This window comes from Egretta garzetta, unplaced genomic scaffold (genome assembly GCF_000687185.1).
Source record: "Egretta garzetta isolate BGI_Z169 unplaced genomic scaffold, ASM68718v1 scaffold280, whole genome shotgun sequence".
NCBI classification, from domain to species: Eukaryota; Metazoa; Chordata; class Aves; order Pelecaniformes; family Ardeidae; genus Egretta; species Egretta garzetta.
This window is the reverse complement of record NW_009258219.1, coordinates 831,568-857,487: the sequence shown is the minus strand read 5'-3', so window position 1 is coordinate 857,487 and position 25,920 is coordinate 831,568. Positions and strand designations below refer to the sequence as shown.

Genomic DNA, 25,920 nt, shown 5'->3' with positions numbered 1-25,920 from the left:
GGCCCCCCAGCCGCTGAGCGCCAGGCAGAGCTGGGAGACGTAATCCTGGCCAGCAGGAGTTCACCAAAGCTCTTGACCCAGATTCATTATGTTACGCTACCTTTAATGCTGTGGGGGACAAGATCTCTCCTTCATCGCCCGGCTGAGCCGCCTGTGACACTGTTGCTGCTGGAGTTGTCTTTTCTGCCTGTGGGCGAGCAGGAGGCGGCCAGAACAGGATGGAGGTCTGCGGTGTCATTTCCTTGCTTGCGTTTCCCTGCTTTGTTTTCTAAGCTTCCTTCACATGTCATCTGAGTGGCACAGCCCGTAGTATATTGAAAGGCTGATAGTAAGATAGATGACATCTGTTTAGGTCACATATTAGATAGGATTAATGCTTCTAAAGACTTACAAGCTACAGCTTAGTACTCTGCGATCTGAACACATTGGCCCTCACACGTGTGACGGCTGTCAGCTCAAGACCCAGCACTTCTACAGCCTGAGAAAGATGGAAGCCAGACATCCAAGTGACCATGGCAAAGGAGATGCACCATTCCCTTTGCTGACGTGGACTGGCAGTAAAAGCCACAAGCGACTGCGTGCTTACTCTTGTGAAGGAGCATGAAGAAACAACTCCACAGCACTGGTTTTGCCCAGGGCAGGGGTGCTGCCCCACAGAAAATGGATACGCTCATTCCAGCCTGCAGAGCTGAAAAAGGAACACACCCACCTTTATGGCGGGCAGAAGTTTTGGCTGCAAGTTTCTTTTTGGGCAAGAAAAGGAACAAAATTCCCACTAATCCACAACGCTTACCAGTCTCTTCCCCTGTATAAACTACGTAGCTCTGTAGAGCTACCCCCCATAGAAGGGCAGGGGAGCGGGACGGTCGGGACCGCGGCTGGCTCCCGCAGCAGGCACGCTGTACTCGCGGGCACAGGCAGCCCAGGGCTCTGCTCACGGGCATTAGGTTCACCGTATTTGCAGAGGGTCAGCTGGATCTTGTGACCTGTGTGAATAACAAGGCTTTGGAAAGAAGCTCAGTAGGCACGTTGTGTTCTTCATTTCACATCCATAGTTCTGAATGGAGGGAAAAGAAATAAAGCTTAGAAACCAAAACTCGCTTCACTTGTAGAGTCCTAAAGTCCCCTAAAATGGAGAGAGGCAAGTGACTGACACAGCACGTCCCACCAAGTTATTTAACTGGTACCGTAGCAGTTGATTAGAATTATTTATTTCCAACTCATAAACCCTTATGCTGCCTCCTTCTCTCTTGCCAATTAACAGTATTAGCACTAATAGACTGCTTTCGTTTTCAAGGGGCTTAAGAAGACAAATTAATCACCTCAACATGTCTGAAAGAAACAGATGGTAATGAAGTATTAACATTGCAATTTTACAGTTGAAAAGCTCCGGAGAGAGGGGATCAGCAGGAGGGCACCTGGCCCCGCTCCCTCTTTGGAGCTGGGGTTCCTGGGTCTTGTCTGCTCCGAGATTCTGCTTTATCCCAACCTCACCACACATTGTTTTTCCTAAGCAAAGCTACACGTTTTTTCTTACTCCATCTTCAACAGGGAGTAACACCCTTCCAGAAGCCCTCTTGCCTCAGCACGTCTTCAGACAGGTCATTACTGCTTTGGATTTAAACGACTAAATGCCTATCCAATAATGCAATTAGCTCAGCTTGCCATTATTTCTTACAGTCTATATGCAGACAAGGGAAGAAACACCTTCCCTAGCCTGTATGGCGGAGATGCTTTTTTTCTCCTTTGGTTACAGCTGGGCATGGAATAGCTGGTTGCCTTTTTCTCCCAGCTCACTCCCACCTCAGAGGACCATGGCCATGGAGTGGTGTCGCTCCGTGGGGCCTTTTGGCTCAGCTGCACAACACGCCATTCCTTATGCTACATCTGGAAGGCAGAGCAGCTCATTCTAGAGCAGGCATTCCTAACACAAAAACCTGGGTATGAAGGGTGAGGTCTGCGACCATCCTTAGCAGGACCCACTCAGCATCCAGGCTGTAGCAGCTAAAGGTCTCTTCCAGCAGCACGAGGCTGAAGGCAAGTGGTCTAAACACACCGTGGGCTGGAACAGGGGTGAGAGAGCTCACAGCACCCCATCACAGGGCTGCTGGCTTCGGGCAGCCCCTCCACTGCACACCCCATCCCCGCTGGCCTCTCCTCATCGCCCTGAGGGCGGCAGGAATCACTGGGGAGTTTGTTATGGGGGCACCTGCGTTACTGGGCCCAGAGTGATTTTGGTTAGGTGGCCCTCCCACCTTATCCCCAGCCATTAAGCAACCCGTCATGAACACAACTCTAGGAGGCCATTTCTCAGAACAAATTAACATTTTCCAGGAGAAGACCAACCAAATAAATATGATAATTTTAAAACTAACTGATATGATGTTGACTAAACAACTTCTTAGGTTTTTTTTGAAAAAATTGACTTAACTTTTTTTGAAAAAATTGACTTAACTATGGAAGGTTTTTATTTAAAACATTGAGAGAATATCCTCAATTTCAGTATTTAGCCCCACAACCAAAGATTATTTCAAATTACAACTATAAAATGTTAATAAAGTCAGTCAGTGGCAAGTGTCTGACAGGTTTTGGCCTCTCCTCCAGGACTGGTAACAGTAAATATGGTGATACATCTCCTTCGTAACTAGAGAAAGATAATCGTTCAGAGTGAAATTCATTATTATATTTCTCTTTCAGAGCTACTTCATCAGCACGCTGACACCAGCAGCAGTTCCCATCAGTCTGTGCTGAATCACTGTCTGAAGCATCTCAGCCCATCATCAATCCTACAGCCATCGAGTAGCGTATCCCGTTCGGTCCTTCAGGAGGCACGACGTAGCATCTAGGGATGATATAACATATCCAAAATACTGCATTACCAGGTGGCTGTCCCCACATTTCAAGGGAAAGAAGGAGCGCAGGCAAAAGGGTTAAGCTCCCGGTGTGCCAGTGCAGCCCTCACTGAGGGTTTGTGCGCAAGGCAGCCCCGAGCCGATCGGCTGTACGTGGTACCTGCGCGTTCAGGCTGGGGAGCAGAGGCAACGTGATGCAACCCTAACTGGTTTTCAGATGGTCTCAGGAAAATAATACACCTTGATTCCACCCTAGCTTGACAAGCATCCGTGTTCAGCAGTGACCCGCACAGTTACAAATCTAGTGTAAGTTCTCCTACTTTATTTATATTTAAAAGTAGAATGTAATATATTTGGATTTTCCCAAGTTAGAAAACATTAAAAAACAGATAGAGTTCTCACATTTACAAAAGTAACACTTGAACAGAGTGCTAATATGAAGAATACTTAATATACAACTTGACTGTTTTTAAATTAAAAAAAAAAAAATGAACCCAAATCCAAAATCCTTTTTTAAGGGGTGTCCATCATACAAATGAAACAACTGATTTTATCCATGTAGTTAATATTGAGATGAGTATTTTGCTTGGGTTTCCCCCCCTCCAATCTCTATTAATACGCCTTGCATTTTAATCCTTTCCAAAAGCATAGGAAATCCTCACAGACAAACACTGGTTTTGCTACCAACAGCAATTCCAATTAGTACCCTAAAGAGTCACCATACCTGTAATGAGTGAGCACCTGTTTTTCTTGATTAGCAAATCATTGGTGTCCTTTCCCCCTGCTTGTCATTTATTTTTCTCATCTAGGAACGATAATCAGTGTTTAGTACTGTGATAGCAAATCTGTACCAATGCACAAACCGTAGGTAATTCACACCAGAGCTGTATGAAATCTAAGAGTAGTTCCAGCTTTTATAGTACACAGCAGCCAAAGCACTCAAGGGACATTGCCATATTGTTCCAGTCCCTTCTGTGAACGATCTCTTTCTGACTGGTTTGATAATCAATCTATTTTATCGTCTTCCTACAGTTGGAGGCTTTATTTTGGAGGGGTGCTTGGGACGGGGGGGGTGGGAAGGAGAATCAAGATTATTCCACATGTCAAATAGCTTAAAAGTATGGATTATGCTGGTCATAGGAGCAAGGTACAGTTGCTATTTTAAAGCTTTAATTTTCCTGCACTCCTGGGGACAAGCTAACAGAAAATGTAAGGTTTTAGGCCATTATAGTGCTTAAAATTCTCAGAGTGTAATATTTGAAGAAAACAAGAAATCAGTGTTTGGTACGGCTTATGATACTCCAGATCATAAAAAAAGCTCATATAGAAACTGTTTAGCTAAATGCTAAGAGCAAGCAGAAGTGACTTTTTTTAGTTACTCATTACTTCTTCCCTGCTAGTAAAGCTTGAATAAAAGGAACTTTAACATCTAGAATCATGATCAAAGCTTGGATGCTCACAGCTACGGGGGCATCCTGAGTAAGGCATCACATTCCAGTTGTTTCAGACTTGGTTTGTATAAAAGTTGGTTTTAGTTCAGACTTTACTGAGGCCAAAGTCCCAGGGCCTGAATGAAGCCTCCTGAACTCAAAACAAGTTTCACAGGAGCCGGCTCTGTTTAATTCCACTTTGTCCAGGAATGAAAATTTGATCTTCAACTACACTATGTTATGAAATGAATGCATCACAGCGCATTCCAGCTAGCAGTTCCTATATTTAAGGATTCTCTAGCTGAAATTTTAAAACCGACCTAAGTGCCAGGGGCTCCAGTTCATAGGCATATTAGGTCAATGTTATATAGGCAGCCTGCTAACGCTGTTTTAGGAAGCTGGGACAAAAAGCAAAGCAAAAAACCAAAGCACAGCGACACACATTTAAACAAGAATGGAAAGTTCCGCAAGTGTAATTTCTCTGACGCTGCAAGTTTTCCTTTGAGACAGAAACGAACGTTCCTCCTCTCTCTGCATCAAAAAATATTGCATATTCCCAGCTTCCTGAGGAGTCTTAGACATTGACCAAAGGCCACACGTGACGCTGGAAATAATAGTCCCTTGACAAACCTTTCCCTTCAAACAGGCCCTGCACTATGGCTGCATTACAGTATCATAACAGGTTTCTCACTGGGAAACCGTTTGCAAAATTGGTTTGGGGAGGAAAGAAAACTTTAAGCTGCCCATATGACCAAGGCACTCGGAACACAAAACCTCAGAGCTGTACTTGGGTGAGGACACAAAAAGCTTCGCTTTCAGCAGCCGCTTGACGCCAGCCCAGACAGGGAACACAAGACGAGCGAAGGTTTCATGCAAATTGTCACCTGAGATTTATGCAACAATAAAATAACCACCGTTCAGGATAGATGCACATAAAAAGAACTCACTGGAAATTGCTTTTAATATAAGCAAAACAAAACTGCTTATGATGTGTAGGGTATGATAGCGTGACAGACTAATCTGAACAGCTTTTGTTTCCTGTCTCTAAGAAACAAGCATTCAATAAGTAATTCACATTACAGGAGCCATCTTTGGTAGTACTGTACATTTGTGTCAATCACTTGGTAAACATCAGTTTGGGATATTTAGAGTGTAATTCATCATAACTACACACTAATCTGAAAGTTGCAGGAGCATCCTCCGACTGTACATCAGCTTGCAAAGGGAAGAGTTTGGACTAGCAGTATCAAAATTACTTCACAGTAGCAAAAGTTACAATTCTTTGTCACATAGCATTACACTAGTTTGTCATTTTGCCTACCGTTAAAGTGGGTTTATAGTCAGCATTATCATAAATAAACAGCAAAGTAGCTCCCAAAACAATTTAAGGGAGTAGGATTGAAAGCTAAAAACTTTGATTAAAGCGTCATTTGCTAACTTTGTTTTCTAACCCTAAGTTATTAAAAATACAGAAAAAAAAGTCATCATTGTTTTAAAAAGATGCATCATTTAGAAAAGAAGTCTCATTCCTCACAGCATGATTTAAAACTAACATAGAAGAATGAAACAGTGCTATGTTAAGTATTCAGACGATAATTCAGATAATTCAGATGGCATGATGTAAGTACGACATTATGTCCTCTGTTATACAGCTCAGCCAGGGGTTTTTCCTTGCTTTGATGTGTGTTTGGTGGTCACTGAACTTTTCCCACCTACCCAGAAGTGGATTGGCCACACGTACTGTGGAAACACAGAGTCAGCGTTTATTTACACTGTGAAAGCAGCCCAGCTGTGCTCACTCCACTGCAGTACTGGATCGAGCACAGCAGCTCGGGTATCTCAGGGAATGCATCATTGTTCTGAATGGCCTTTTTTTCCCCATTTTCTCAGAAGATGGCTCCTCATTACTTTTCCCCGCTGGCTGAGCAGGCTCCGTCTGGAATTGTTCTATTTGAATCTCAAGATGTTTTTGAATGGCTAACCCAAGGACTTCTGGATCCACAGATGCCCCATACACTTCCCATGTCATTCCTTCGTCATCCCATCTCACTTCACGTACCGGAGATTTGGGGGCCTCCAAGTCTTGCTCCAGGTTCACCTCTGGGAACACATGCGAGTGGCCTTCTGCTGCAGCCGCGGGGCTGGTTGCCACAGATTTGCATTCCACGGTTGGAAGAGTTTGTACCTCAGCATCTCTACGCTCAAGAGCTGGTTTCAGTCCTTTGGTTAAATCATTCATAGAGGTCATAGTCCACATATCCTTAGTTGTCATTACCACGTCTGCACCTTGCTGGCTACTCAAGGCAACACAGGCAGCCTTTGTTTCTGGGGGAGCTCTCTCCTGCTGAGCACAGTGTTGAGCACGTTGCAGTTGTTCTGCGGGAATGCTACAGCACTTGAGGACTTTCTTGGCATCCAGGCCTGATTCACTTACTGAAGACACCAGCTTAGGATATGTCAGAATGTCTGAAGTAGAAAAGGAATGAAAATAGCCAGGTGCCGCCTGCTCTTCTCCCGACTCGCTAACTGAGCATACCAGCCGCGGAACAAGTTGTATAGATGGTATGGGCAAAGAATGGCAATAGGCAGGGACAGTGGCATCTACTTTCACACAAGGGTCCTGCCTTATATTACAGGGCCCTGCAGAATTGTTATGAACTGTCATCACCACAGGCGAGTATGCAGAGTTTGGGATATTACCGTAAGTCAGACCACCATGAATAATCCCAGTGGCTTGACTGAACATTGTCCTGTTTGAGAAGCCATTTCCAGGCATCTGGGGTCCTAGAACAGCAGTGTGAAATGTTCTGGGATCTGTGTAAACAGTACTATTACGCGGAATACCACTGCTGTCGAAGCTATTTGTGGGTACGTTTTGGTCTCGAGGTAGAACTGGAAGACGAGTCACAAGGTGTTGATAGTGAGATGCATTTTCATTTGTTTCTGACCCATATCTCTGTGTTTGGAAAGACATCCTAGCCACTGGCAGACCATGCCTGCAGCTAGAAGAGCTTAGGCTGGAGTGAGTAGCACTGGTTTCTGCAAGAGTGACATAAGTCTGCTGTTTGCAAGTGCAGGTTAGGTCTGAGTGGCTTCTCTGAAGGGCAGGTCCTGGTTCTTCCATTTCACGCATGCTTTGCTGGTGTACAATGCAGCCTGAAGAAACGTTCTCAACAGTGCTGCTCTTTACACACATCTTGGTGTCCCCCACTTCCCAGGTTGCTGGGGACTGTTCGGTGATAAGAAAATGGTTTGTAGTCTTAGTTCTGCTCTCTGAATTGTCATCAGCTGACTGATTGCTTATGGTTTGGACCACTGACCCAAGTCCCATCATCCCAGACTGCGAGAAGGACCATCCAGGACTCGGCACGCTCCTGGCATCGCTCTCGTTTCCCAGGGTATGGCAGATGGTGCTACTGTGGCTTTTCTTCAGCTCCTGTTTGTTGCTTTGCCTTTCCTCTACAGTTGATTGCCCAGTATAGGCCAGATTTGACGAGCTCTTCGACAGGGGGTGACTGTGGACATTCAAGAGACCGTGACAAGTAGAACTTAGTGCCTCCTGGTAGGAATGAGTGTGGAGCTGGCGGCTGTCAGCTGACATGGCAAAAAAGAGATATCTGCAAGAAAGGGTGGAGAAGAAAAAGAAGTGATTGAGAAGGAAATATATGCACTGGAAACTGCAATCTCTATCGAACTTCTGCCTGGGCTTCTCGCTTTCACAGTTCACAGATACTTTTAAAAAAGTGCTACACTGTAGTCTCTGTGTACTCACACTGGCCAGTTTCCATTTTCAGAAACCCACAACGGGTTTTTGACTGAATTAGAGTCAGATTTATTGAAATTCTGGGGTTTTTCCATTTCATAAAACACAAAGGGAAAAAAATTCTTCTCGGTTTCTAGCTTTTAACAATAACTATCTCAACATTGCCAAGTGTAACCTCCCCTGAATTTACTGGAGCAATTTTGGGGGCATCCAGAGATGTCATGTAACTTAAACCAAGACAGAAGTAATTTTAAACAAGATAGCTTTTCACCACGGTGTTCATTAAGCCAATGAAGTTAACTGTATTGTCAAAACAAAAAACTGTTCAGTTTTTAGTCTCTCAACACTGTCATTTCAGAATTTATCCAGTCACTCATGGAGCTTTCAAATATTAACAAAGCCTCAACAACTGTCCCCTACATTTCCTAACAAGCTGCTTTGGATTTCATTTCACAGGAAGATCACTGCTTTAGTCAACTGTTTTCCCCAGAGTCCACACCAATGTACAGTAGATGTGGACAAAACTGCTTTGACCACCTGAGGCAGAGGAGACATAACACGAAACCCATGGAAATGAGCTCTGCCAGGCCTGCATGGAGTCGGCGCCAGTGTTCCCAGAACAAGTAACGCTGGGCAGCATGGGGCGAAGATAGCCCGCTGGCCCACGGCAGGACCGGTGGGCTCTCTAGCTCGTGCTTACCACTGGCACGATAGGAGGTGGCAGCAAAGAGGGGTCCAGTGCAAGGCTGGAGGTGAAACTCCCCTAGGAACCAGGGAGCCGGGTGGATGGTCTGCATCTCAGCGCAGAGTCTGCTAGGGGTATGTGCTTCAGTGCATGGTTTGGGCTTCTTGTGCCAATCGCCTTTGGGAATCCACAAGTTCACCCTGGCTGTGGAAGGTAGGTACTCACTGCACCAGAAGCAGGATAAAAGCAAAACAAGAGAATCTTTAACCAAAGTGTTGTGGTTCTTCTATCCTTTTTTTTTTTTTTCAGTGCACTCAGTCACTTTTATTGTTAGAAAACACTTGTTTCTACTGACGGGTATAGTATCCTGTATGTTGTTAACATTTGTGTTAGCACTTCCACATCTAAGAGAAGCTGTAATTAATGATTTTGAATCTAACCAGACTTAGTGATCCATTTTTGTTGACTGAATCAGATCTCCCATTGATTGACCTACTCAGATCCCCTTGGTGTCACAGAGGTCTTTCAACATTTGTGTAGCTAAGTTATTTTAATATGCTCACATATCTGTCTACACACATACACAGAAATACATCTCTTTCCTAAAAGAACCCATTCTGTTGCACAGAAAAATGTAGAGCGCTTATTCATTGCTTCCAGGGCATGTACTACAGGGTAATTATTTGTGCTGAAGTATAGCTGGAAGCCTCATGTTCTCATTTTAAATAACTTTCCCTCACATGCACTCTGTAGACTCTGCCTCCCTCTCAGGATTCCTAAAGAAACCTTCACAATTTCTTGTTAACTGTATCACTGAAATAAAAACAAATGTGTGGAACAGGAAAGGTGTGTACACGTGGTGGACAAAAGCACTTTGTAAATGTAACAGGAAAGCTCACCCAAAACACCAAGAGACCAGTGGCTCACATTCAAACCCCTCAGTGAGAAGTTTTTCAAATGTGAGCCTTTTAATATGATATTTTACAGGTTCAGAGAGTCATCTACCAACACAACTGATAAAGAGCACGCCTTTTGCTCCAGCTGCAAACCAAGAGCTCTACTGCCGATCCAGACAGCAGTCAGTGCTTACGCTTGTCATTCCATTTTCATTGTTAACTTTGGCAAGCTCAAGTTCAGGTTGCAATTTTCCCATCACCTGAAATTCACTTGCATTGGCTGTTTTCCATAATGAAATTAAATTGAGCAAGAGAACATTAAAAAACAACAATATTTGCAATCACTTCCTTGAGAAGCTTCTCATTGTGGGCTGTGCTGTAGGGACTTGCGATCAGCAGCAATATCCTCTAGCATGAGGGTGGACTCAAATTTGGACTGTATGCAGAAAAAAGGTGGTTTCCCCTCCTTCACAGGTGCTTGTTCAGTTAGAAGTTGAACTCAGTTACACCCGCACCAAGCCTGCTCTGTATGCCACACAGTCTCTCCGGCCAGTGGGACTCCACAGACTGGTGGCATCTAAGGACAACACAAAAGCATCTTTTCTTCCAGGAATGGAATTTCACATTCCTGGGTTAGAGGCACTGCTGAGCACAGCTGCAGTCAAAAGCAGCCACTTCTTGCCAGGCTGGCCATCAATGCATTTCTCCATGTTTTTCAAAAGCCCTCACACAACCTCACTCAATGCTTAGAAGAGAAGCAAGAACTGGGGAAGTGACAGTTTTAAAGCACTTTGTGCATCTCCTCCAGTGTGTAATCTATCCCGCAGCCACTGACACATATGGGTATAGCCACATAGAGTTCAAAGGAGTTGATAGGATTAAACAGCAGAGCATAGCTGTCTGCAAGGTGGAGACCTCACATTTAATCTCTTTAAAAGATAACACCTGCAAAGGCTCTCACACACACTGGGATGAAACAACATTTACTGATGGAAATCCTCAGTCACAAGTATTGAGTCTCAGGTGAAAGGAAGCTTCAAACATATCCTTCTACAGATGACAGAATGCTGTGTAAACTTTGAAGAGCTCTCCCACAAAGTTCACGGTGTTCAAATACGTATATACACACAGATATACCAAGACCTCTATTTGCCTTCTTTATGTAGCATTGCTGCAGAAATCTCTGTAACTGGAAAAAGTGATGCAATCTGAGATCGATTCATCACCTGAACATGAAGAAACACATTCAAATAAATGAAACAGTCCAAATATATTGACGTCACTGAAAACAACATCCAGCGTGATGCTTGTAATGACACCTTCAAAGAGAACTCTGAAGAAATTTGGGGTTGTCCCACCCACATAGACTCCAACTGCAGCTGAAATCCAGACCATGGGCCAATGCTACATATAGTACAGCTGTACAAATGCATATATAACACCATAAGCAGCAACTATCAACAGCATTTGAACATCTCTGCTCAGGTAGACCAGTGTTCCATGCTAGCGCAATTGTAACAATTATCCTATGACTTTTGGACCTTAAAAACCATGGGAACAATTACCAGTTAAGTAAAAGAGCATCTCACCTGATACTTCAGGACATAGTTAAGGATGGGGGAAAAAACAGCAAAAAAGAAAACAAAGCCCCATTCAAAGATGAATCAGCTTCCCTTAGAATAATGCACTTTCCCATTGTGTTGAAATCCAAACTTGTTTTCCCAGTCAGCACGAACGTTTATAGGCCACCTATTGCTTTCTCCCTCCATTCCCTGCTCCTTTTTCCCACTCTGGGAAGAGCCACGAGCTCCTACAGAGCCAGCACATTTTGCCCACCCGGCAGAGGCAGGGCCCTGAGCCAGGTTGCACACGTGGAGCTCTGCACAGAGGGTGACGGCTGCAGGACAAATCAATGCCTGGTAGACCTGGCCTCTCCTCACCTCTGCTGCAGCCAAGTGTCACCACAGCATTCCACAGCGGCATGAGTGAGCGTGCAGGTGTGCCACAAACCCTATCAGCTTGCTGACTCTGATTTTTCTTTTTTTTTTTTTTTTCTTTTTTTATTTTAACTGGCTTAGCTCTCACTATATCAGACCATCAATCCAGCCACACCGATCACTAACGTTAGCACAGGGGGGAAACAGAAGACCGCTTCCCTCTGCAGAAACGCAAACTTGCTCGTGGCATGAACCCAAGGCAAACCTGCACACACGGTGCCCTTCTTCCTAAGGCTTTGGAAATGGTATCCAACTCCCTATCCACCTTCCCAAACTCTATATTTCACACGTGCAATGCTGGCGCCAATGCCCTAGGGCACACGGGAATTCTTACACGTACGTATCCAGCCCTGCAGAAGAGACGTGATGCCACACGTACGCACACTACGCGTGAGCTCACGCAGACCACAGCCCGCTGAGGACTTCTGAGAAGGGGTAGGAGGCAGAAGTGTCTGGATGGTTCTACCAACACACATACCAGGGAGGGGCTGGGGGCACATACCGAGGACAGTGTGACAAAAAAAAAAAAAAAATCCACCACCAAACCACCAAACCTCTCTAGCTTCACGGTCGTGCAATGCCACTGTGTTTTGTGAATCAGCTAATCAGGGATGGACTACCCACGTGAAACGGGGATATAGACACAGCTGGCTCAGTGGGTACTTAGGGACCTGCCACAACTTTATGGGCCGTGTTGGGTGGAGAAGACCGCTTTGCTTAACTTTGCTTTTAAAAAAGTAAATATGTAATTTATAGGAAAGCAATTTTCTTCAAAAATACCTATTGTAGATTCTGAGGTGATCTGAGAGATTTTTCGTTTGGAAATTCAAAGGAAATCTGCACCTGAATACACAAATAAGAAAGCAAGAACTTTGAGGCAGATACCCTGCTATGAATATATAGAAAATTGTTAGACAAGCAGAGAAAGGATTAGGATAGAAATGGAATTAACATCCACTATTTTTGGCTTAGCTTCAGATAGCTTATGAGGGGATCTAGGCTGCTTTCACTAATTCCACTGAACTACTTTAAAGCAACAAATGTGTATTTTGCTATGACTTATGATTAAAGTTGTGACCTAGTTAATGCACTAGTAAATTTAGTCTCAGAATATTAAATATCAGTTGAAAGACATTCACTGGTAATTTAACTACGATTCCAAAAGTCTTCAGTATTTTTTGTATTTTGTAATTAAAAGTACATGCATGGAATACAATTTTGACAACAAACACAAGTGGGTATGAAGTGGAATAATTCCTTACAATCACGTCAATATAGAGAGCAAGTTTTCATGTAATATTTCAGTATGACTGTATTTGGCTCCTGCATTATGCATCTGCCAGTGATTGCTTTCTTCCCTGCACTGGCAGGCTCCAAAAGAGTGTTATGATTAAAAAAAGACATCCACAAACCAAATCACAGTTTTCATAACAAGGAGAGTAGCATGTCTGCATTTCCTCCAACAAGCAAAGAAACAAACTGCAAAATGCCATAAAAGTAACACAGCTGCTGGATCCTTTATCCCAGGAAAGGATTTTTTATTGCAAAAACCTGCACTGGAATTTAGCAAGTCACAGGACACTGACCGTGCTCTTTCCCAAGTACTCTGTTAGTACAGTACCCAAACGTATTGGGATGCAGGATGAATGGCCTAACACGTTAAACAGTACAAGTTAGTCGCAGAACTTGGGAAGAGAGAAAGAGAACTTTCATTTAAAATTTAATACAATTTACTAGAAAAAAATACATGCAATGCCACAGACTTATTTCTCTAAGTTTTACACAGTTTATTTTTGCTTTCTGTAACTGTGATGGTCAACCCACAAATCAACAAGACTTGCCAGAGTGACTGCAGGCTGTTTCATCCTTCTTCACTTTGCTGATCAGACAATCAAAAAAAAAAATGTTTTTCTTCATATATTTCATATTATACTTTCAAAACCAGCATCTGACAGCAAAATAACTGGTAAAATCAGAGCCACTTTCAGAGGTGACAGTGTGAAAGTGTGAAATTTGGAAGAGTTAGGTGATTTGATCCATACCCAAATTTTTGGGTGGTGACTGTTAATTTAGCGTACCGAGCAGGGCCCTCCATAGTGAGCACCAACACTTTTTGAGAAGACATGGAGCGTTAGGGGGTTGCAAGGGCTTTGCCCAGAATTTGCTCCTTCATGTGCATCATTCTGGCCCCGCTGTGCATCAGCACTTGGTAACCTGTGCAGTCAGCGGCTTCACACGGCAAACACAGAATCTCTGCAACAGCACCAAGCTCCAAGGCAAACACGTGTATGTTTTATACAAGGAGAATAGTGTGATTTTAATTAACTTATAGGACTTACTTGAATAGAAAGCTGCTATAGGTAGGTTCTTAGCTCTATTTACTCCTGTTACAAACACCATGGTTATAAATTTGAAAAGGCAAGAGCAGTTTATGGTTAAAATGACGGAACTTCGACTACAACCTAAGGGGTAGCTGTCACTTAGCCATAAACGCTGCTGACACCTGCCTGGGACACAGGGCAGCACACAGAAATAACTAAATTTCTCCCCAAGCCCAGTACCTTGGGTACCAGAAGCAATGCAGCACATTCATGCTGTGTTCTCTTCAGGCCTGGTATTTAAGCAATGCGTCTTCCTTATTGGCATCTATGCCTGCACTTCTAAGATAGATGTTTACCATGGTAAAATGGCAGAAAAAGGAACATCATCTAATATGATGCTTATTTCTTTTAAAGCTGTACTCATTTTAAAGAGGCTCAGACCACCAAAATTAAAAACAAAAGAGAGTATAGTCATGTCTAAAAATTTGTTCCTGCTTGCCCGCATTGAGAATTACCGGTAACTTGCACAAGAGAAGAGAGATCAGTGTGGCACTTACACAGAGGCTGGCATGCTGGCACTATGAGAGCCGATGGCCTCCCCCCAACTACGCTGCCCTGAAAGAAATAGTCCATTAGTGGTAATCATGAACATCTACTGTTGGGCGGGGGGAGTCAAACCACTTGAAAGGCATTGGCAAAACAGGATTAGCCATGGTAAAAAGCTTAGAGATTCAAGTGTCTAGGATTAGGGGGGGTTTGGTGGTTTTAATCGTTATTTTATGTTGGTGAGGTGTACGGGAAAGGAATAAATAGAGGAGTTACAATAGGGGAAAAGGTATCGCTCATCAGGGAACTTCAAGGAATTTCTTTAAATTCTGTAAATACAACTATATCAATGCAACTAGATTAATGCAGAATCAGGTTGGGACCCCAATTACTTAACCTTTAATCCACCATCTTCCTTTAGGCTTTCCATTTTGGAATAGCATTATAAATTAACCATGCCCTGTTCAGTTCAATCTGCTAATGCCCTCTTGTAAATATTTTGGGTCATCTTACGTTTCCAAGTATCAGACAGATCTAAAGGACAGACTAATCTGGGCACCTACAAACACCGTCAGATGCACAGAACAGACAAGTGCATCCCATGCATGCGAATGAATGGGATTATTTTTCAATTCTGCACCACTAGAAGTACCGGTAACAGTGGTGCAAGTCACCGGGACCGTAATTCACTTGTAGGAAGAGGAGTACATTTGACCAGGTAGAAAACACCAGAGCAGAAGAGTTGTGACACTCAGTGTGCAGCAAAGCGAAGTTTTATGTACATCTAAGCTGACTGGTCACAGCTTTTCTTTCATTTCTGTTAATTATCACTTTGTCTCCCAGGCTTTTCTAAAAGATTTGTCTTTTCCTCCTCTGAAGCGGAGCACACTGGACAGACATCTCTCTGCATTCATTGGCAATGAGATGAAAAGGAGAGAGTCCCCTTTTTACTGAGTATTAACAAATCTCAGCTACCTCCTTACTGAGGACCCGAGCGGAGATTTCTTCCCCCAAACGCCAAAGTTACCATGGGTAGCTTGGTTGCCAGTGACCTCACCAGGGGATAATAAAATAGTTGCCATGTCAGAAAGTGAACAGATTCCAACATTTGCTGATACAGTCATCTCAAGGCAGAAGGACAAGGCCACCGTGTCTACAATTATCTCAACAGCATAAAAAAAGTCATGCAAGAGGATGAGCATTCGCCTTTGAGAAACAGCAGCGGCAGCCAAGATGAACCAAAGGAGACCATTTTAACATCACCTTTAATTGAATTCCACAAAGCAGAAATCACATGGGGCTGTAAATAAATTACTGGGAAACCCAGGAGGGATGTGCTCCATCAGAAGGGAGGCATGTGTTGGGATGTAGCCCTGATGCCACCACATGAGGCACTACACAACCACACGTCCTCTTCGCCACCTTTCTTTACTTACTCATCTGTCCCAGAAACAATTTCAAAGGTCTCTTAGGATTTTGGTCTTTTTTTTAGAAGAATAAATTTATAATCAAAACATTACTCCCACTATATCTCCATGTACACGTAGACCTACCTCAGTGTACAAGCTGCCCTACAATACACCTGCCAGAGCTAAAATGTGAGATATTGTACAGTCATGTTTGATGCTCACTGTTAGTATTTGACAGCTCACTTCCTTAAAGCTTATCTCTTCAGTCAGAAGACTTAAAACTTTTTCATAACATATGAAATATGCTGATATGGTCATGTAATCAGCTGTTTTCAGCAGCTGGGGCTTTAAAAAAACCAAACCATCAAATATTATGACAGCAGGCAACACTGACCTAGAATCATGCTTGCAGTGAACAGTGTGTGCCTACAGAAGTGGTACATTAATATAATTGCCTTTCTGGTTTAAGCAGAACAGAATTATGCAAAATGAAATGGTTAATTCAGCTGCCAGGTTTATGCTGTTAAGAATTGCTGGCTGCTGATATCCACTGGCAGTACAGATGTCCTGTGAGAAAAACATTTCATAATTTCTTTAGGAATTAATCTTTGATGCACAAAATTTGACCTGTCTACATTTGGATTTATTTCAGGGACAGACGCTAATGAACCTTTTCCTCTTCGCAGCAGAGGATCCGATCCTATTCTGTCAGATGTACCAATTTGGAGGGGAGAGGGTCAGTCTGGTATTGAACGACTCATCCTCCTCAGAGCCCCCTTTTTGGGTCCACTCTTCAGCCCTGAGCAGACCACCCCAAAGCCAAGCCCTTGATCTGGAACTCTGCAAAGACACATGGCCATAGCTTGCTCAGCAAGCCTCTACCCATCACGGGCCCAAGCCTGAAAACTGTGTGAATTGCAGCTGTCTGTGAAGCATCAAGAGCTCAAAAATTGTACAGAAAACCAAAACACATCCTGCTTCCAATCCCACAGCAAGGGAGCACAGCTCCATATGAATGCAATCTTCACAAGAGGCCAGCAGTTTGCATGTCCAACAAACTCCACCCAAACTGGCCGAGCAATTAAAATAAAATTCATGTGTTTTAGCAGAAAATATTCAAATCAGAATTCTTCCTGTTTGCTTGAAAGCTTAATAGCAACAGTTAGAGGGAAGATATGAACTCAGCATGGCTTAGCCTCCTTGCCCTATGGATATCCTGGAATCACTGCATCGTTTAGGTTGCAAAAGACCTTTACAATCATCAAGTCCAACCATTAACCTAACCCTGCCATCCCAGCACTGAACCAAGTCCCTAAGCACCACATCTAGCACTGTAGTTGGTTACTTTTGAATACGAGGGCAGTGAGATCCTCCACCCTGACAAGTGAACGTGCATCCGGCACCTGAAGCTCTGCTGCACAATGTCTGCGCATCACCACACGGCCACCGTGCCTCTGCTCGTGCCGATTGGAAGGAGGTGGCCAAAAGCGCAGAGCTGAGCCTCCCTCTAATGTACGCTGGCTTCTCATGTTCATGTATCATCCTTCACAGAAGGATGGCAATTCCTACAGCGGCAGCAAACAGGGGTAACGGTGACATACACAAACGTAACAGTAATCTGAGGCTCTCCAAACATCTCTGTTAGGATAAAGGAAGACAATATTTACAGACTGAAAGGTGCCCCACCAAAACAATCAAAGATGGTTTATTCCTCGTCTACGTGTAATAGCCAAATCTATTTCCTGCCTACAAAAACTTGGTAAGTTATCTAGTGAGACTTAGTAATTCACCCTCATTTCTTGTTCCCTTGTTTTTCCCTGTGATTGAACACCTCACAAGGGCTACAGAAAACCCCTTTAATTCTTTATTTAAATGACAGTGGTTATGAACCGCGCACAAAACATCGGAGAAAAGAAAGACTCAAAAAGGCAATCCATCTGCCTCCAGAAGTTGCTCTCAGCAGCAGTAGGGAAAAGACCAACTTTCATATTGTAGACTGACAGAAAACTGACTTCCAGATTATAAGAAAACAACTGCTCGGTAATTAGAAAGAAGAAACAATTGTGTTTGAATTCTGTCCGTGCTCACTGACATACTGCATGCCCTTGAGCAAGTCATTCACTTCATGACTCAGTTTACTCATCTGTGACTCAGGGATTAGATGTAGAAGCTCCTGATGTAGGTATTTAAAGGCTTAATTCATGATTGCAGAGCACTCTGAAATCCCAGAATGAAAGATATTAAATGTAAGACATTGAGAAGAATGTATTCTGGCCCTTCTTTTGTAGTATTTGGTTCAAAAGAAGGAAATAGAGCATCTCTATGGGAAATTCTTGCTGCACTTGCAGAAAACTCACCTTCCTGGTAAAGTTCAGACACTATCCATGCCTCAGAGCATCTGCTTAAACCATCCCCTCCTCCAGCTTCCCAGCATCAAGTGAGGATGAGTAATCTTAAGGATTTCAAATACATAAAATTAATAGAATTGATCAAGTAGGTGTCGTGTGTATATATTGTGCATATAATATGCACGCTCATAACATGCATATTATATATGCATGGCATATTAAGTAGCAACGATTTATTGTAAGTAGAATCATTACACCTTTATAAGCAGAGCTGTCACAACTGCAGAGCATGTTGTCCTGCAGCACTGCATTCACTTACAAGCTTTTATTTACTAATGAACTGGTCATGAAAATCTCTCTGGCAGAGAGATCCTGTGACAAATCGAAGTCTTCGGTTCACACTGCAAGCAGTCTTTTATATACCTTTAAGCTGGAAAAGAACTGGCAGTCTCTATCCAGAGGGGTAAGTGATGCTACACACATATAGTCAAGTGAGTATTGAAAAGGACTGAAGAGAAGACTATCTAATCGTGTTTTGTGGCGTTGCTAAAGGTTGTCTGACTGTAGTATAAGCTAGCTTTGAAACTATATAAAAAAAGAATATGGGAGGAACTAGGAAGAATAAGTTTCCTTTCCAAAGTCGATATTTTGTCATAAAGACCAGTTATTATGTCAAAGTGCGGTGTCTCTCTCTCAAAAAGGCAACTGTCCCAATTACACTGTGGTCTAATCAGACCTATGTGGGAAACTTATCTGTAGTTTTCAGAAACCATCTGAAAGGAATTAAAGGGAGCATCTCACTACTCTCAGGACTGAGAGAAGAAGAACATTATAGCTTGGCTAGAGGAGAGCCCATGCTCACAGGATGCTCTCCAGCGTTTATCTGACACCAGAGACCTTAAGGAGAGAAAACTCAAGACACAGTAAAGCAGCAGACTAAAACTTGCAAATGTTTTGTCAAATCCGAGTCTGTGAAGAACTTCCTCAGGAACTTATATTTACACCCTGCTCTGTGTAAACAAGCAAGCTTCCCCTCCTCTTGGTTGATCTCAACCACAAAATGAGCTGCAAAAGTCCATACTTATTAACATTTAATAGTGTCAGAAACAGAAAATATTGAGGTATAAATTCGGAACAACTCAAACAAGAACTGCAAGACAAGGCAGGTTCCTGTCATCACCAAGGTAGAGGAAGATCCCACCTGTACGACATGGACAGCTGGAGGATAACTCTTTAAGTATCTGCTGTTAACTGCTAGCAACAAGATACTGATTATAAAGAATTAAGTCTCTGTTACAGGAACCCTTTGCTTTTCAAACATTGGTTTGACCATATTCAAGACCCAAGTGGACAAAACCCTACGAAATCTGATCTGACCTCATAGCTGTCTCTGCTTTGAGCAGGGGGTTGGAAGAGATGAGTTCCCAAGGTCCCTTCCAAACTGAATGATTCAGTGATTTTTTTTTTTTTTTTTTTACAGTTTTCAGAATTTTGTGCTTTTGCCTGTCACTGCCAATGAGAAGTTTTCATACAGCTTCTCATCCTGAGCCTCAAAAGAAGCTGGAATGTGCAATCATTTTGCAATATTAAACCATTTGTTTAATTGATTAGTGGAACCTGACCCTTTCCCTGGAATGAGGTAAAACAGGAATAACTTTTGAAAGGAACCACAGAAGTGATGCCTGTGTTCTACAGGCGAGGTGATACCTATGAAGGAGGCAGTGAACGCCAAAAGTTTCCTACAAATCTGTTGGTGTCTTTCTTGTTACCAAATCAACAAAAGCACTCCACGCCCCTTCCACAGCTCAGAGGCCATTGAGAACCAAATAAAACTGCTAAAACAAGAAGTATCTTTTTCCTTGACGGCATTTCAAGAAGTACTTATCCACCCTGTTCAGTCATAAACACTGAACTTTCCCAGAAGCTTCTTTGGAGAAAACAATAAAATAATTTTAAAAGTCTAAAAAAATCCAGTTCAGAAGAGTTAGGGTGGCTTTGTGCACTCATCATCTCTCCAATTTCCATGTCAGGTTTGCTTAGTTTGAGCTGAAAAGGGAATCAGGTCTTTCCATTCATCTCAGATGAACTGGGCTCTGTCAGTATTACGCACTGTTGACCAGAGGAAAGCTCTGCAAGTCAAATGAAGGTCTTACAACTGCTCAATCCCATTAACCTTCATTTGCACACTCAGGTGTGCCCTTGCTAAGGCTTAATTAGCAAATATTCTGCAGATGGAGAAATACTCCTGGCTCCTTTCTCTGTTCTGTATTACATCCACACTGTGCAAAAGTTAAGCCCTAATTTTGGAAGACGTTACTTTAAAGATGCACACAAGGACAGGCCAGTTTAAAGGTGATCTTTCTTACTATGCTTTTTGGGTGCAGAATCATGCTGGGATGTAACTCACGTGCTTAATGCTCACACTCAACGCCACCGATCAACTAGCAAAGACCTGGCTGATGTCAGCTTCATTTAGTTAGCCTGTCCCCCTTTCCACACTCCGAGTAAATGTACCTAAGCAGCCCCAAAGTGATTTTTCTTGTGGTTCCTGTTGCCAAAGATAATTTCTCTGAGTGGAACTTTATTCTGAAGAACTTTAACAGCTTTTGTAATGGAAAGAGACCATCTTTCTGCCCCACCATCCACTAAGGAATCAGAGGATACTCCTAAAGGACAGTTCTTAGCATATGTATGAACTATCAGCTGCATAGCTTTAGATTAATTCAATAGTTATAATGCATCCATAAGAAATATCGCATCAAGTGATCTTAACCAGAGAACGGCTCATTTCGTATCTCTCAGTTCACTGCCTTCTCCTGGTACCCCTCAGGCAGATATTCCTGACCACTCTGCTCCAACATTTATTTTCATTCTCCCCCTCTTTTCGCTTTTACAGAAAGCACCACTCTCACCACTGAAACACCTCCCACCCTCACCCTGAGGAAAAAAAGACTATTAAGAGTTTGGATGATTCAGATCTTCCAGAATTTTCATAGCCCAAGGAAAAGTGTTTTCACGTATGATACCATATATGCATACAGCTTTACAGCTTACACCAGTTAAAAAACTCTTGTTACGGTGCCAAGAAACTGCAAGAATTAACCAAAAGGCCAGTGCCCACAAACCCTGTGGTGCTGCTCATGGTCACAGGGAATGAAAAAAAGAAAAAGAAAAAAAAAAAAAAAAAGAGTGCAAAGCTGACAAGGAAAGTAAAGTGTAACATCATTTGCAGCCTATGATTCATGCTATACTGTTGTTCTTGGGCCAGAATGGTTTGGGACTACAAGCAATGAAACATCACATACATCTGCCAAAGATGCAAACTTTTGCTTCTTTTAGGAAGAGAATTAATTGCCCAATGACTTGAGGGTCACTTGCAACAATAAAACTGTGGCATATGATAAAAGAAAAAAATAGGATTTTTCTATTTTCTGATTCACTGAAAAGAATACTTGCAGAACACAGAAAATGAATGAATACCACTAACAGCTCTCTGTCTAGCTCCTGAGCCTCTGAAAGCCCCTTTCCTAGGCCGCATTCTCCTGCAAATTGTCTAACAGCTTGCAATATCCAAATACAAGAGACCAGTCAAGTACGCTCCATCCTCATTTTAAAACATTAACTACAGGGGAAAGGAATGGAGAAATCAGCCTCTTTAATCTTCAGAAGGGTTGCTGAAGAAGGAAGAGGATTTGGCTGCTGTTCTGCACAGAGCTGACCAGCCTGCAGACAGGGGGGGCGTTGTCTCCCTGGTGCAGCAAATACCTCGGCTTACCTCCAGTGTTATAAAGATACCTCCAATTTACCCTGCATCGTTGCCCTTAACAGAAAGAAAGTTAAACTTCAGAAGTATAATGACCATTGACAACAATTTTCACCTGTTCCACCCTCCCTCACGTACTCTTTTCAAGTGTATTTTGAATATGTATAGTTTGCTATGGAAGGAAAAATGTGGATTTGGTATGGTTATCTAACAGGGAATTATCACATTTGATATTATAAACCAGCTTGGACATCACAAGGCTATGTACAGGTTACTGCTCTTGTGGTTTATGCAGCCCTAGGTAATTGTCAGACAAACTAAACTGCAATTGCAGCTCTCTCTGGAGTACAGTTAAGATAAAATGTCTGGATGCTAAAAATCAACAAAACCCTATAATCAAAGAGCATTTTACAGAGTGACTGAGCCACGACACGAAAACATGAAGCCCTCATCTAACCCACCCTCACATACAAAACCTTCCCCAAACCTAATTCTTTTACACAAGGACTCCATGCAGAGGTCTTTGAACTCAGTTCTCACTGTGATCTAGGTCCTGCAAACATTCAGACATATGCTTAACCTTAAACATGCAAACAACTCTTTGCAAGCTTTAATCAATGTGGTGCACAAATTGGTGCATGGAAATCACCAATATTTTTGTATCAGATGGTTGCTTTGAAGCACAAGTCACTGGAAAAGAGGTAGATTTTGATCTTTATATGGTCCATCTTATTTATGCACAAGATCAACATCTTACAAAATGTATTTATCCAATGGTTATCTTTCACCTTTCATGCTTGGAGTTCTCTAAACTGAAATTACTGCTTGCTCTTCCCCTCCCTTTTAAACCTCTTCCCCTAAAATCCAGACGTGCATCAGCACAAATTCTTACTTTCAATCATAGCAGGTTATAAACTACAATGTATGCACAAAACACTCTTCTACTGCAGTTTCTGATTTAAAACATTGACTCCAGTGACAATAAAAAGCCAAGCCAAATCAAATCTTTGGCTTTGGAAAATACATGTTTTAGTTTAAGAGAAAATTTTATCAGTCATTCTAAATAGCGATTGATCATTTATCTGGGAAAGAAGAGGGTAAAACAAAGCTGATATGCAGAAGGCACAGTTTTTTTTATATTCCTCGGGTTTTTTCTAGTGTTGGATATTAACTTCTTAGGAATTTCAAAAACATGTGGTACACATGGTGGAAAAACAAGGGAAACCATTCTCTGGCAGATTAGTGCTAAAAGGTAACAATTTAAAGCAATACAATTTACTCTTTTTTAGTATCAAAACCCCAACGTACACACAAAAGATAATCAAAAAGCATCTTTGTAAACTTGCAGATGGGCAGAGAAATAAGATGAACGGGATTATGGGGGGGTTCTCCCCCAAAGAAACAGTGACAAGCATATTCTAGAAGCACTTGCTAAAAGACAAATACATACACATCTGAGTGAAAGACACCAGCACCCTCCCCCCCACACACCTTCTGCAGAACTAAATGTAGTTCATTGATGTTCAATGACATTCAGTCAAAGCTCAGAGCCACCGTTCCCGTCATTTCAGCAAAAGAGAAAACTACAATTTCCTGGGCTTTTCAGCCCCCTCTCGCCCCCCTGCTGCCCGCACAGCACTCGCAGAAGCCTGGGTCTGGCTCTGTGCAGCTCCTCTCCCTGGGTCTGGCTCCGTGCAGCTCCTCTCCCTGCCCCTCATCTGCTTCGTTACTCTCAAAGACCTGCTGGCAAAAGGGAGAGGAGGGAAGGGGCGATACGTGACTTTGGTGGTCCTTACCTTGCCCCTACTCGGGGGTGGCACAGCTTCCCTCTCCCAGCTACTTGGAGGGCATTTGAAACAGAGGGTCGGGCATCTGAGGAGAACAAAAGCCAAATTTCCTTCAGGAACCGGGCTCCCCGATCCGCCCGGTGCTGTTGACGCTCAGGTGAGCATATGATAAGGGGAAGGAGGAGGGACTGTTAGAGAGCATCAAAGGCAGGAGACGGGGAGATGGGGGTTCCTCTGCCTGGACGTGACGCCCCTTCCTGCCTCCCCCCTTGGCTGGAGAGGGAATAAAATGGAGCCTAGGAAGGAGGGAGGGAGAGGGATAATCCTGCGGCTTCATCTGATTAGAGAAACTGGGCCTGTGCAGAGCCAGCAATGCCGCCAGGGAAGCACAGGGAGGGGAGGCAAAGAGGGGCAGGAAGAGGAGGAGCTAAAGGGCAAGCAAGGGAACTGGCACCTGGGCCAAGCCGCCCTGCATGCGTTCAGTTCCTACCCTTGTGTAAATGCAAAATCACCAGTAGGAAACACCCATTGCTTCTGGTAATCCAGAGTGATCAAAAACGAACGACGAAAAACCAAAACCCAAAAAACCAAAACCCAGAAAGCATCAGTTGTATAGGCATGGACTGGGAACGAAGACATCCCAATGGATTGAAAAGAGTGAGATTGCCTTGTGCTGAGTAGGGAGAAATGGAAAAAGCAGCATGCTGCAGAAAGTTATCCCGTTTGTCTACAGACAGGACACAATTTAGAACAAGTTTTCTATTGCAAAATAATTTTCCAGAACCTGTTCCCACTTACCAAACAAATCTTGGCTGCACCAAAGCGACTTTAAAAAAAGCACGTATCAGCACACACATCAGGGTGCTTGCAGGGGTGGCCTCGGTTGCCCTCCCGTGAGCCCCGTGCCCTCCCTCCTGTGCCCAGCATGGGCATTTCGGGGCTTACGGCTGCCTGCCTACGTCCAGCCACCTGCACCCCGCAGTTGGGGATCCCCAGCTTGCAGGAGGCTGTGGCCAGCCCGGCCCTTGCTGCATGTGACTGTGAAGGCAGCACCGTGCCCTCGCACCCAGCCTGGCACAGGGGCTCACCGAGGGCGCTGGCTGGGTCCTGAGGGTGCTGCCATTGAGCATCCCCTGTCCCATCCTCCCCCAGCAGGGAAACCCTCCAGGACACAGGCAGCCAGGCCCCGCCAGGCTGCCAGATGTGACCCATGGTGCATTGAGGAACGTCAAGGACGGATGTGGCCAGCAGAGTCTTGTCCCTATCCATGGTAGCCCGTTTACTGTAAAGAATCTCCTCTTTCACTCACCTTTATCAGCAGCAACAGCCAGTCCTTTCCCAAGCACCACTCCTCTCTGCACTGCGAGCCGCTTTTATTTCTTTCTGGCCTATTCCTCTCCATTTAAAGCATCACACAAGGCAGCCTGGTTGGATCTCTGCTGGGGCAAGGAGAAGGATGCCAAAACATCAGAAAATAACCCTTTCAAGTCCTCTTTCTTTCTGTTCAGGAAGGAGTTACTGTCTTTCCCATAAAACAAAAACACTTACAGCACATTCTCACTTTGTTCCCAAGCCTTCACCCAGCACCCTCCCATTACGCCGAGCTCAGCTGGGAGAGGGGGACCAAGCCCCCCCTCCCGATGCTTTTAGGAACACAAGATTGCTCCCTGAGTCTTCAAAAGGGGCTGCAAAACCAGTAATTTGCTATGTGATTCCAGGCTTTGTTCCTCAGACACACACCCCAGTGCACTCACCGAACGATTACTCCCTGGGGCTACAGGTCGGGAAGCATTTCGGGGGTTAACAGCCACGCACGGCTCAGCAGCAGCTTTCCGGCTGGCTTTATTTTACTTGCCATGTTTATTACAGCAAGGAAGCAGAGTAGGCATTTGAAGTCAGCTCTTTGTGCTGACCTCGTGTGTCCTTCCTGCAGGGCCGGAAACAGAAGTTCCTTGAACCCGTCCCTTCCAGAGCATTCTTGCCAGCGTTCCTGGCGGCCCAGGATCGTGCCCAGGCGAGTCTTCCCCCCCAGTGGTACAGGACCGAAACAGTGCTCCAGGGAGAGGACAACTCTACAGCATTTTGCTTCCTTTGTTATTCCAGCAAAAGACCTTCGGCTGACA

At 43.8% G+C, this 25,920-nt stretch overlaps 1 protein-coding gene across 4 annotated transcripts; it reads right to left on the bottom strand.

Annotated features, from left to right (window-relative positions):
- Positions 1 to 5,332: 5,332 nt before the first annotated feature.
- On the bottom strand, positions 5,333 to 25,288 carry GPRIN2 (G protein regulated inducer of neurite outgrowth 2). Of its 4 annotated transcripts, XM_035889461.1 has the most exons (3): positions 25,107 to 25,288; positions 23,807 to 23,882; positions 5,333 to 7,899 (listed from the first exon to the last, which is right to left on the bottom strand). In XM_035889461.1, the coding sequence occupies exon 3, from the start codon at positions 7,881 to 7,883 to the stop codon at positions 6,078 to 6,080; it is 1,806 nt and encodes a 601-aa protein (XP_035745354.1). In that variant the 5' UTR covers positions 7,884 to 7,899; positions 23,807 to 23,882; positions 25,107 to 25,288; the 3' UTR covers positions 5,333 to 6,077. The 4 variants fall into 4 exon arrangements, with proteins under 4 accessions (XP_035745354.1, XP_009632522.1, XP_035745471.1 ...); XM_009634227.2 differs by lacking the exon at positions 25,107 to 25,288 and having other exon boundaries at positions 23,807 to 24,126; XM_035889578.1 differs by lacking the exons at positions 23,807 to 23,882; positions 25,107 to 25,288 and adding an exon at positions 18,257 to 18,344.
- Positions 25,289 to 25,920: the final 632 nt, after the last annotated feature.